The 13518-nt window shown below is 41.8% G+C and overlaps 1 protein-coding gene across 1 annotated transcript; it reads left to right on the forward strand.

Annotated features, from left to right (window-relative positions):
- Positions 1 to 9396: 9396 nt before the first annotated feature.
- Positions 9397 to 12886, forward strand: fezf2 (FEZ family zinc finger 2). The gene is made up of 4 exons (XM_033966675.2): positions 9397 to 10356; positions 10616 to 10750; positions 10834 to 10966; positions 12274 to 12886. The coding sequence occupies exons 1-4, from the start codon at positions 9667 to 9669 to the stop codon at positions 12522 to 12524; spliced, it is 1209 nt and encodes a 402-aa protein (XP_033822566.1). The 5' UTR covers positions 9397 to 9666; the 3' UTR covers positions 12525 to 12886.
- The last annotated feature ends 632 nt before the right edge of the window (positions 12887 to 13518 follow it).

Genomic DNA, 13518 nt, shown 5'->3' on the forward strand with positions numbered 1-13518 from the left:
GAAGACTACTGTTAACTGACTACTAACTACTAACTAAGAAACGTGTGGAAACATCACGTGCAGTCACTTCAGCAGGCACATTCAATAAGCAATAAATACAGAAACAGTTAATTAACAAGTTTAAAAAGTAGTTATATTTATTTTACATCTGGCCCTTTGAAGGCAGCCATTTTGCTGATGTGGCTCTCGTGAAAATGTGTTTGACACCCCTGATTTAGACCATTATGCAAAATGTATTATGGTTGGCGATTGCTTAGTGAAAACAATACCATTTCTAATTTACAGCCATCCCAGTTAAGCTTTTGCACCATTTGTGTTGATAATGGTATATACAATAATCAAACTGTTATCACTGAGACGATGTCGTGTTACAGTCATCACTTTATGAACAGCCAGTTCCATATGTACTCCAGGGCAGATGTGCTGAGGCCCTGAGCCCCACTGACCACTGGGAGATGGCAGTGCAGACTGTGAAATACATATTTGTGAGGGCCCCTCCCCTTGCACCATTTTTCTTCAGGAAGGCAGATTAGGGCTGCGGATTATTGCTGTCATCTTGAGAGTTGATGTTGCCATCCAGAAGGAGATTGACAGAATGGTCTGAGATCAGCAACAAGCAAAATTAAATCAAGCCCAGAGGATTAGATATAATATCTCCAAATTAAAAGGAGAAAGAATAGCTCATAATGAACAGGAGGGGAAATCTTCTTAAGAAAAGAGAAAAACAATGTTTACTTGCATGAAGGGGTCATTTTTAGATCAGTATGTGGAAATAAACTAATGCATGGCTTTTTCATAACACACTTTTTACAACTGAAGCGGATGGAAAGGGTCAGCCAAATTTTTAGATTGAAGCACAACTGATGCACCGCAGCAGCAAAACCACGCAGCCGCCTCAACTATCCAACTGCTCTGTCTCACCTCTGACTGCGATTTTATACTCTCCTTTTAGCACATTTGTAAAGTCACACACAAGTGCACAAAATAGCTCAAACAATGGGGAATGTGAAGCAGTTTAAATTAGCTGTTGGCATCAATGTTGGACGTGCAATGCAAACACTGTAGCACGTGCAGTAAGCAACCCTCTTAAGCATTATATTTACACAAATGTAGTTGTACTTTCTAAATTTAGACGTGAATGTCCAATATTTCAATTTAATCTATGCGCAAAATGAGCACTTTAACATACGCGAGACGCACGTGAGTTCATTTCATCTCCGGCAGTGATTCCTCCTTCATATCCTGTGCATTTAAGCATAATGAAGTTCTAACGCTCAAAACAGCACCCCGATTCCAACATCCAATATGGCCTTGAATGTACCCGCTCAGAATAGGCCTATTTTATCATTCATTTCTTGCCACACGAGCTCGGGCGCTTCGGTGCAAGACATGACACCGGCGTGGATTAATGGGGCTGCAGATTTACGCGGGCACGATCTGAGCTGCTTTGGCTTTTAAGCTCCAATAAAGGTTTAGAAATGGGAAATGAGAAGTGTATGAAAATAGAGTGGCATGTCCAGCTGACCGTCACAGCGAGGAGCGGGCCCGTATTCGGAGCCACGGGAGCGCACCGGTACGAGGCGCGCGGATAATGACAACAGGAAAATGAATGCACACTTCCAAGCTGCCCCAGAAATTGGAAAGTGATTTGTGTCTAGAGGCATTTGATTTCGGAGGTAAATAGACAACGGAGCGAGCTGGTATACGAGTTTGTAGGCTATTTGTGGGAAGGTAGAAAGGAATTATTTTGACGCAAGATGTTTACTCCAGTACTTTTTGGATACTTTCTCCAATGGTTTCCCTTTTTGTAATAGATGGTAAAGCGAGGATGCTCCAGTAAACCTAGCAGCGGTAGATAATGAATCAATAGCTGCTGCATCATTATGGCATAAGAGTAGTGTTATTGCACAATAGATAAGGGGCAAGCACTTCTAGGCCTTTTTTAACTGGGCTAATTTAGTTATTTTAGACTTAGCAATATTTTTCAAAAACCAAATAGGCCTGTTTATACAATAACAATATGAAGTGAAATATAGATTTTTTTTTTTTGTATCTGTTTTAGCACATTTCAAAATAATAATTCATCCTGAGAGTTTATAAGGGAATGTAAATATATTAAATTAAAATATATACATATTTCTATTTATAAGCACTTTATACCCAATACTACTACTACTATGATACTTCTCCTCCTCCTCCTCCTCCTCCTCCTCCTCCTCCTACTACTACTACTACTAATAATAATAAATTAGTCTTATACTTTACCAGAAGCTCAAAGACACTTAACAATTTTACAGTAAGCTATCATTGTTGCTGCAGCTGCCCTGAGACTGACTAGCAGAAGAAAGGCTGCCAATCTGCACCATCAGCCCCTCCGACCACCACACGCGCTCACTTTTATACTACGCAAGTGTCTTGCCTAATGACACAACAACACATTTTGTCACTGGTGCCCCATTGTAGCACCTGGAATTTCCACTGGTCTCCCATCCAAGTACTAAACAGGCCCAGCCCTGAGATCAGGCAAGACAAGGAGGCTTGTGTATAATAATTAAATTGTATTAGCTGAATCTAATGCACTATTCAAACCTTGACTTCAAACTTGAATATACATATTTGTGTGAATACTTTGTGTGGCTATTGGCTCTAAATTGCCTGCCATTTGAGAGGGCAGGTACATGTCACAGATCATTTTAATGAAAACCACCCAAAGCTTCTTATGTTGGCCTCCGCGTGCACCAAAAACCCTATGATCCGCATCTACACAGACAACAAGCCCGCTGATTAATTTGAGATCTTTCTGTGAAGAGGCTGGCTTATACTTGGAGCAGCCAGATTGTGCCCCAGCCCTAGCAGTCATATTAGACACTCATATACAGTGCCAGAGCTTATGGGACCAAGAATATGACCACTCCCATTCTATAAAAGTGCATTAATCCACTGTATTATGGACCGATACAGTTTATTTATTTATTTTAACAGCTTATTAGTTTGTGAATATAAAATATTACAGTGACAGAGTTTTATTGAATTATTCCTTTTATTTTAAGATGAATCTCAAAAAAAATAAAATATAAATGAGTACAAAATGGTTTGGAATCACCTAAAGCTGCACTACTTTTCTGATGGGCAGTCTCTCCCCTGTTTCTTTTCCACACTATGACATTAAACTTATCCAATTTATATTTATTCAATTACACATGTTTTTACTGCACAAAAAGATGCACTCTTGTTCTGAGCAGATCGTCTGCTCCACAGTTCTTGGTGTCACCAGGCAAAGCAATAGCATCTTCATGGAGAAAAAGAAGTGGTGCCTCCAGCAGATGGCACTACCAGAAAAGGGTACACAGTGTGCCTTTAAGTGACAAGTGTTAATATAAGCTGGGTAGAGTGAAAAAAAAAAAGTACTCAGAAAGTACTATTGCTTTATAATACTGCTGTATCAAAGATTCAAATAGCTCCTAGAGTAAAAGCAAACTGTATTTGGACATTTGAGTTCACAGGCTCATGCTTCACAGCAAGAAGGTTCCAGGTTTGATCCCTGGGTCGCCCGGGCCTTTCTGTGTGGAGTTTACATGTTTCTCCATATGTCTGGTTGTATTTCCTCTGGAGACTCCAGTTTACCTCAAACCCCTGACATGCACCACAGGTCCACAGCTGAGGTGGACCAAGCCTTGCAACAAGGTCACAGATACAGGTCTTCAGACGTAGCACTGCAGCGCCCACTGCTTCTGAGGAAATGTCCCAGCGACATTAAAAGATGAGTCAAATACATAGGACAATAAACTGTACCTTAACCTAGAAAGACCCTGTAAGCTGCACGAACACAAATGTTCAAATCAGTTAATATTATTGCCTTAAAACTTGTGTCCTTTACAGACTTACAGAAGCGTAACCAAAAGTTTTAGTCTGTCTCAAGATCGGAGAGGCTGACCTAGACAAAGTAGCACATATTGCTGATACAGTTTGTTGTTTTGACTCTGTAGACACGCTTGGGTGCTATGTGGAGGTGAGACAGGGTGACAGGTGTACTAGGTGAGGGTGTGTGTGAGAGAGAGAGGAGGGGGGCAGGCTCGGGGACAGAGACAGGCTGCCAAAAAGACTCACGGTGAGCATGTCCAACAGTCACAGCACAGAGGCCTGACACACCTCTGCACTGTGCATCCATCAGAAAGTCCACCTCCACTACACTCTGTTAGCTCAATCTGCCAGTGTATCGTTGGTTAAGTGCCTCCCCCTCATATAACTGCACTTTTTAGATAATCATTCATATATTGCAATACATTTATTTCAATGGCATAAAAATGTAAACCTTATACAGCAATGGACTGGATTACAGTTGCCCAAAAGCGCTACCCAGATACTAATCAATATTAAAATGATACTGACAAAATGCATTAATTTCCTTGATTTTTCAGTCTCGATATATCCAAACAAATGAGACCATATTATTAAAAAGCTATTATCATTGTGATTTCATAACTGGTATCGAGTACTGGTGGTTTTCACATTGTATAAAGTGATGAAAGCTTGATTTTTTGTTTACCAGATTGTACTTTGCTATGAAATATCCAAAAGGTAAATTCACAGATGTTTAACCTTACCATTTCTATTATTAACTAGACCCGAGAGCTCACTGTATTGCAACAAAAAGCATTTTATTGTTGGTTTTTTTTAGCTGTTGCCATCTGTAAAAAAAAAAAATTGGACAGTACAATGGTGTGATGTTATCTGAAAACCAGCAATTCAGACTTTCCTGACATTGACATAACGACATTGACTTTTGCCTCTCACCACTTGTAATTTATAATCAAGTCATTAAAGTCGTTTCATATTAATGTCACCTCATCAACAGTTCATAAGGAGGTTATACTGTAAAGTAACACCTACTGCAAACAGGGAGGGCATCTGATAACACATATAACACAACCCATATATACATACCAAGCATACTCACCTATTCACCATTTAGTAGAACACATTAAGCTAATACACTGCCTGGCCAAAAACAAAGTCGCCACCTGGATTTAACTAAGCAAACAGGTACGAGCTTCCTGCAGTTGGTCAGGTCTAGGTTCAGCAACAGTCTGTGCTCAAAGAATGAGGTCAGCTGAAACCTGAATATACTGAATGACCAGGTTATTCCATCAATGGATTTTTTCGGGCATATTCCAAGATGACAATGCCAGGATTCATCAGGCTCAAATTGTGAAAGAGTGGTTCAGGAGCGTGAGACATCATTTTCACACATGGATTGTCCACCACAGAGTCCAGACCTTAACCCCATTGAGAATCTTTGGGATGTGCTGGAGAAGACTTTGTGCAGCGTCAGACTCAACCATCATCAATGCAAGATCTGGGTGGAAAATTAATGCAACACTGGATGGAAATAAATCTTGTGAAATTGCAGAAGCGAAATCGAAACAATGCCACAGTAATCAAAGCTAAAGGCGGTCCAACAAAATATTAGAGTGTTTGGCCTTTTTTTTTTTGACCAGGCAGTGTATGTTTGTATCCAGCTTCATCAGTGATTGACCCATTTTCCAATTTAAATTTATTTGTTACATTAATGCCATTAATAATAATCGTACCAATAAATGCCACACTTCTAGTCAACTCTAAAATACCTCCACAATGGGGTTTCATAGCTTTAAAACAATAGCATAAAAACCACAATGAATGAAACTTTGCTACATACAACACAGATACTTTTCAGACACACTGTTCAGCTAAGAACCAATAGTTGAGTAGCATTCTTCACAAGTGTTAGCTCGGCTCTTAAGTGTGTCAGTGCAATCCTCTGTATACTTACAGGGCTGTGGCAGTGTGGAAGTGCCCTCCCTCATCGCCACGCCTCTCCTCCTCCTCCTCAGGTTTGGTGAAAGTGGTGGTGGTGAGTGGAGGTGTTAGGATACTTTCTATGACTTCCTCTGAGTAACACCAGGCTCATCAGCAGAGACTCGCTCCAGGGGCTTACACCTTAAAGAAGACACTGCAGGGTCTCCGCTGGGGCCCGCTACCACGGGATGTCACACAAGTACTTACAAATCCGCCTACAGAGTTAATTTGTCAGGAAATTAAAGAATTAAATGAAAAGAAGACATAAACCAAGACATATACGTTTTATATGTTGATGCAGTGAATCATCCATATGGAGTTACACATGGAGTCCACATTATATTACGACAAATTCTACAAGACAGTTAACACATCTGACACAAATGACAACAGCAGCTTATGTTATGATTTCTGCATTTGACTGTTGCTGCATTAAAAGGCCTGTACCTGATTTTGAACCATGAGTCAGAAACATGTTTTATTTTGAACTGTGAACCAATAAGCCCTGCCTGCTACTGTGATATTGCATGATAACACAACTGTTTGGGATAGTCTCATGAGGCTCGTTCATGGGATCTGAGTCTTTTGGAGTCACCCATTTCAAAGAATCATTCAAAAGACTTTAATTATTTATTTATATGCCAATGTGAGGACTCATTTTCATGTACAAACTAATCACAGAGAGAACTGACCAAGGCTTAAATGTGTTTCAAATGGTTCAAACTGAGAGTGGGAGTATGTTTACCCTTTGGAATTAAGCAGAATCTAAATAAAACATTGCACCACGATGATAACTTAAAAAAGTAACTGTTATCATGGTGAAAAAAATCAGTTTTTTGTGCACAAAGCTCTCACTTATGTCACCTGATCTGCTTCTGTGCTGCTTCTTGTGTTGGTTCAGCGTTAATCAGTGTAAAAATGCATACAAATCTGAAAGAAAAAGATTCGGTTCTTATAAAAAATGAGATCCAGCCCCAGTCGTTCACGTTACGGAACTGTGCAAGAGAGTCGACTCGTTCAGAAACATCATGCCATTGGTTGTTTGCATATACTTCTCTAATCTCTTTACTACTTTTAGTTTTTTCGTCACTCTTGAAAATGAATTAAGTGTCTGGGATAGTGTCAGGCGGTTGTTCCCATGATACTTAGTGAACAATGTGCCTCGTAAAAAAAAAAGAGGTAGCCCTGTCTGCATCTTCTGTATTAGTTGATACAAACCAAATTGCTTTGTAATCCTTTTTTTTTATATGTTACAGTCCCAATTTCTGTATTATTTAGCAGTTGTTTTTTTTTACTATACGACAAATCAAGTTCACGCCCTTTAATCAACAGGAAGTGCAAACATAGCTAGACAAAATGAGTTGTTAACATACAATCGGATAAAAAACACACTTAATGAACACATAATGAGCTGCGTATATCCTGTCTGCTGAAGTGCACAGAGATGCCTGCAGCCCTGTCTCTGTAACCTAGGTAACTGCAGTTGACCCAGTGATGCTATGGGTAAAACTCAAGTCTTTACTCTTATTATCAAGTAAAATATTGATACTGAGAGTAAATATAAAAGGAATATTTAAAATGCATGCTTGAGTGTCATCATTATGTAATTGCAGTAATGGAAACTGTATATATATATGTGTGAACAGAACAGAATGGTCACTAAATGTATTCTGTCCATAAAGCGATCATTGTCATTATTGTGTCACTGCAAAGAATAGTGTGTACTTAAAGGTGCTGTACCTGAATTTTACTGTCTAGTTAGTTCATTTTAAATTGTTTGCAGAGGTCCAAAGTTATTCTTCACTTACCTTATGCATTCCAAGCAGCCTAAGAGTTTACAAGGACTTTTCACAACTTTCAGAGATCTGAGTGGAGTTTTGCTGTCAAGGTAGAGCTATGACAACTAGTATGCAACGTCCTGATTCTCTGACTGTAAAATGTTTTATAATTAGCTGCAGACAGTACACAGCTGACTTATTTTAACCACAGGAGCTGCTTATACAATATATCTGTGCTGGGGCAAGACAAATATTGCTCTAATGGGAAAAGTAGTGCCCCTTTAACAGTTGCTTAAAGATATGTTTTTATTAGCTAAATAGAACTAACTTCAAACTTGGATGCAGAAATAACAACTGGAGATAAAAGTGTTGCCTGTGGGCGACGAGCTCTAATCACTGTAGGCCTAATTGCAGCCTGAGCTGAATGAGGACAGAGGCACTGCAATAGGATAATGTTGATTGTGTGGATGAGCCAGCAGTTGTGTCTGAATCCACTGGAATGAGGCTTTTTTGGGCCATTACCATATGAGTGGTGCTGGGACAACAGTTAATCCCTCCATGCCGAGCCACAGGTGGAAACAAAACAGAGTAGGGATGTTTTTTAGGGTTATTAACAGGAAAACTAATGTTATGGTGCTGCACCATGCTGGGCTTAATAGAGTAAGTCTGTAGGCCTTAGGTAACCAGTCATCCTCCACTTACAGGCTCCTAGGAGCATCTCACTACTTCAGCTCAGGACCAGGCCCAGGCTGGATAACAGCTCTCCTTCGGATGATAAATGTACTTCCAATAGTCCTGTTTATGAATAAATATGATTTGGGCCATGTTGGTGCAGGCCAATAGCTCTTTTACAAAAATGAAAATATGTGACTCCATCTAGATCTAGGCCTAAATCATCAGGCCTATCCAGTTAGTTTTGTTATAATACACTTTAGGATGCAAGTTCTGTGGTCACTCGCACTAATCATGCAGCATAGAGCTCAAATGCGTGAAAAGTGTGTGTTGTCCTTGCCCGCGTCGGGTGAAATGGCCTGCAAATACATCAAATTAAGAGGCTTTGTTGGTTGGGCTGCGTACTGTTCACAGCTCTGCGCGGTAGATTCCTGTGGACTCCTTGTGCGCCTCTTTAGAGCAAAGCCTTTTCTTTCATTAGTCCGGACTCTGTGTAATCCGCACTCCGCGCCGGCCTCAGAAAACAGCAGAGCCGCTTCACGCCGAGCTTTACAGACTGTGAGTGAAAAGCCTGGTCTTTTACAGAGCAGAGCCCGGGCCGCCGCGCGCAATCACTGCTTTACTTAAGAGAGAGGGGGCAAGTGCATTTCACTGAGCCAAACAACTCTAACAGGTGGACAGGACGCACAGGCTGGTTATTCTATAAGCTCCTTGTACGTCATTATAGAGGCTGATGTTGCAGGTGCAGCATAGTGACAGTCTGCATATGCGTAAAACACCTTTAGCCCACTAAGACAGGTGGACCTAATGTAGGCTTATTTGTATTTTATGTTTATATTGATAGTCTTGTTTTAAAGAGAATAAATAGGTTAAAAAAAATCATTAATATTCAAAACTTGGTTAATGATAATAATGTGCTTCCAATCATAATGAAGTGCACATAATGATGTGTGCAGAGTGGATCTCTCTGTCCCCAGTCCACCATTAGGGGCGGATCCTGCCAGAGCTCGGGCCCAGGGGCGGGGCTGTGCCATGTGACACAGTATGCCTACATTAAAGAGCGAGTCCAGTGCTGCGCCAAGACTTTCTCGGCATTGCCTTACACTCACTCACAGTTGTCACTCCCTCTGTCAGAGTCTCCCTGCTTCAGACGGGTTGCACACCTGATCCCACCATCGCCACAGTCTCCGACCGCCGGGCCCAAGGCACCCTGTCAAAGCGCTCAGGCTGAGGACGCAGCCGCGGGACTCCGAGGCGCGCACATGGTGATGCTGTGATGTGTAGGCCTACTGTTGCTCAGTGAGTTCAGACCAGGTGCAGGTCTGACAGCGGACCGGATTTCTTCAGGTTGTGCACTTTCCTCGCTCTGGAAACGGACATGGCCTCGTCCGGGTCCTTGGACTCGGTGACATCATGTGGCCGGACTGCAGGTGCTGGGGCCCCTAAGAGCCTGGCCTTCTCTATAGACCGGATTATGTCCAAGAGCGCAGAGCCTCGGCCTACGGAGGATAGTCGCCCGCTGCTCGGACTCTGCGCCCCCATCCCGTGTATGATCCCACTGCCACCGCTGGGCTACGAGCTTCATTCCTGTCGCCTCATGAACTACTCCGAGCTCTGGCGGGCCAGCGTCAGGGGCGCGCTCTGTGGCAAGACCAACTGCAGCGCGTGTGCCAAACCTGACTCCAGCCTGAAACAACCGCTGCTTTCATCCAGCCGCGTGGTCAAACCGCAGGTGCTGCACCAGGCCGTGGCCGTCCCTGGCTCTCTGTACTACCTTAATTACCTGGAGTCCGCGTACCCGCAGCACGAGCTTTTAGCCGGGCCCTGGTCACAGGCCTCTTTGGCTGCGCACCAAAGGTTACTGCTGCGTGACAGCGCCAAACTTTCTTCGGACAAACTGCCAACACCACAATACCCGCATAAGGAACATCTGCCCGGACAGTTGGACCAGATAGTCAAGGACCACAGTCTGAACGCGGACAAGAGCACCAACAAGACGCACAGCAAAGTAAACAGCAACAGCGCCGATGGGAAGCCCAAGAATTTTACTTGTGAAGTGTGTGGCAAGGTACGAGACACAACGAGATCTAAGCAACATATCAGAGACAGAGAGGCTAAGTTAACTGTGTTTTACGCACGGGCGAGTGTTATGTCTGATTTAAGCCCAGCTGATGAGCTGATGTGCCACGTGTTGGCCACGGCTTCCCTGTCAGTATTTCATAAATTTATTAATTCATCACTAATAGAAAGGATAGATATGTTCCAAGACAATATTATTTTCCTCGTAAGGGTGAGTGTGCTGTGTAGTAACCCGTGTCCTTACGCAGGTATTCAACGCGCACTACAACCTGACCAGACACATGCCTGTGCACACAGGAGCGCGGCCTTTTGTCTGTAAAGTGTGCGGGAAAGGCTTTCGTCAGGCCAGTACTCTGTGCAGGCACAAGATCATCCACACACAGGTGAGTGCGGCTCCCATCCGCTCCGGGTCGCTCTAATAATGTCTCTCATGTTAATAATGTGTCTAATGTCCGTGTGTCCACAGGAGAAGCCTCACAAGTGTAACCAATGCGGGAAGGCGTTCAACAGGAGCTCCACGCTCAACACGCACGTGCGCATCCACGCTGGGTACAAGCCCTTCGTCTGTGAGTTCTGCGGCAAAGGCTTCCACCAAAAAGGTAGGCTCCAGTTTTTAAAAGCAGGTCGCTGTTAAGTCACTTACTTATTATTCATACAGGCAAAAATAGACCTATAACCCTATAGTCAACTATTCATTCAACAAATTTTATTTTACTCATCATATAAAGTTAACACGTTTACACTTAAAATTACAATTTAAAAAAAAGTGTATTAATGCAGTAAATACAAATGCATTAATAAAATAAAATGCTTAAATTCATAACTGACGGGCGCGTTACGCAGTGAGATCAAACCCGTTTTGCCGCGCGCGTTGGACTTGAAAACGGGCAGAGGGACATCCAGCTCTACCCGGGCTGTGAAGACTCTCTCTGGGCAGCGGATGTGATGGAATGCCGGGCCTGGGGACCATATGCTGGCGCTCTTCTCTATAAAAGCTCAGTAAATAGAGAGGTAATTGCGGGCCATGGTGATGATGCGCTCATTGGAAATAGGACATGTCATGTCCATGGACTAATCCCGCTCCAGGACGGCTGCATTTGCTCTGGGTCAGCTGCCAGACCCCGCTACGACGGGAGTCGGGCTTTTGTGGAGCTTGATTTTGAAAAAGATTGACAACTTCTTGACTCTTGCGAGCAAAGCTCTGATTAACAATGAGGCAGAGCAATACAGTAGTATTAACAAAACATGCATGTTGTCATCCACATAGACAACAACAACAACAACAACAACAACAACAACAACAACAACAACAACAACAACAACAATAACAATAATAATAACAATAATAATAATAATAATAATAATAATAATAATACATGAGACGTCATGAAGCCATGGATATTATGATTCAATGTAAACAAATTATGGGAATGTGGAAGGAGCCTTTTTGATGGCACAGTTGTATAAACATGAATATATATTTTTTATGTATTTTAAATAAATTATGGAATAATAAATATGGATGTATTAGATGAGCAAAATTTGGGAAATTGTGTCTAAATAAAATTTTAGTGTAACCTAATATCTTCAAACCATTACTGCCAGTCCTCACCAAAAATTCTAAATGACTAATATAAAACAAAAGATGAATGTAAAATAATAAATGAAGCGTAGTGTATCAGATATTTATTTTATAGACTCCTCATGAGCCTGACCCACATGTTTAAAATGAATGTCTAAAAATCTGCATTATGCATTAAAAACCCCCCCAAAAAAACCTGAAACAAAAAAACAAAAGACTAATGCTTCTTTCATGTGACCTCTCTTATTGCTTAACATTTCATTCTATTACTTTATTCTTTTTGGCTCTACTGTCTGCTCACTCTGGACTGCTCCTCTCCCACAGGGAACTACAAGAACCACAAACTGACGCACAGTGGGGAGAAGCAGTACAAATGCTCCATCTGTAACAAGGCCTTCCACCAGATCTACAACCTGACCTTCCACATGCACACGCACAACGACAAGAAGCCCTTCACCTGCGCAACCTGCGGAAAGGGCTTCTGCCGCAACTTTGACCTCAAGAAGCACATACGCAAACTGCACGACAACAGCTACTCGGCCAGCGCAGAGGGAGCCCGGGACCTGCCCAGCTGAACGGGCATTCCCACAGCTGTGCAAGGAGGAGGGAGGGGAGGCAGTAAAGGACGATGTATGCCAAAACTACCCCACCTCTATGCAAAAGGACTGGAGCTTTTCAGCTACTTCTACGCAATGTCTTTTCATTTAAATCGCTGTGGTGACAGACACAAGAAGGATCAGCAGTCATTTTGAACAAACGCAGTACATTGTAATAAACTGTACAATGCATATTTTTCCACAATGCTACTGCTTGGGACAGATTTTGCCTTTAAAAATGAAAAGCATTGGTGTAGTCATAGACGGAGTAGACTTGTACAAATAAAACAAATGAAATGTTATTTAAAAGCTCTTAGAAGCACATTGCCACAATGTATATTTCACAAACATAATGTGAATGAATAAATTATATTAAACATGAATGTGGGAGACACACTGTTTGCAGTTTTTGAAGATGTAATAAAAAGTATAGTAAAAAAAAAAAAAAAAAGATTGTTGTCTTTTTTGTGAATAAAACAGATGTTTGACTGTTCTGGTAGGGCATCAGTGATAGGTCTAATTTGCCGGATAAGTTGCCTCATAGTTTGTCATGACTGATTATCTTTTTGGCTGTAGGAAAATGTCTGGTGTTTGATAGGTGTGAATTCATAGACAGACTGGTTGGTATCTGTAAAAGAAATACTGGAGTTCAAATACTTTGATTTAGCCTGAATATTAGAGGTCATTAATTACAGACCAAAACCAAACATGTTTATTCACGCAGGCCACGCTCAAAAGGCCAAACCTAAATCAGATTATAGGCGTAAAAAGTAAATATTGACTTGTTTACTACATATTGAAAATCAAATACTGTCATCTAGACACATTGGCACTTTAATTAGTAGGCCTAGTCGAGAAAAAAGACGCACTTGACTGGGTGTAGTTCAGGTACGATGCGCCTGGATGTGCGTAATGCATCAACAACATCTGTGTAATTGGTGCTTTGCCTTTGCCAAACGTCTTCCTTTGCAAA

This window comes from Periophthalmus magnuspinnatus, chromosome 5, assembly GCF_009829125.3.
Source record: "Periophthalmus magnuspinnatus isolate fPerMag1 chromosome 5, fPerMag1.2.pri, whole genome shotgun sequence".
In the NCBI taxonomy this organism is placed as follows: Eukaryota; Metazoa; Chordata; class Actinopteri; order Gobiiformes; family Gobiidae; genus Periophthalmus; species Periophthalmus magnuspinnatus.

Excerpts from the sequence above, each read along its gene's own strand:
- fezf2 (XM_033966675.2), top strand. The coding sequence starts at position 9,667 with ATGGCCTCGTCCGGGTCCTTGGACTCGGTGACATCATGTGGCCGGACT. Across the intron at positions 10,357-10,615 it reads CTTGTGAAGTGTGTGGCAAG|GTATTCAACGCGCACTACAA; the intron begins GTACGAGACACA and ends GTCCTTACGCAG. Across the intron at positions 10,967-12,273 it reads CAAAGGCTTCCACCAAAAAG|GGAACTACAAGAACCACAAA; the intron begins GTAGGCTCCAGT and ends CCTCTCCCACAG.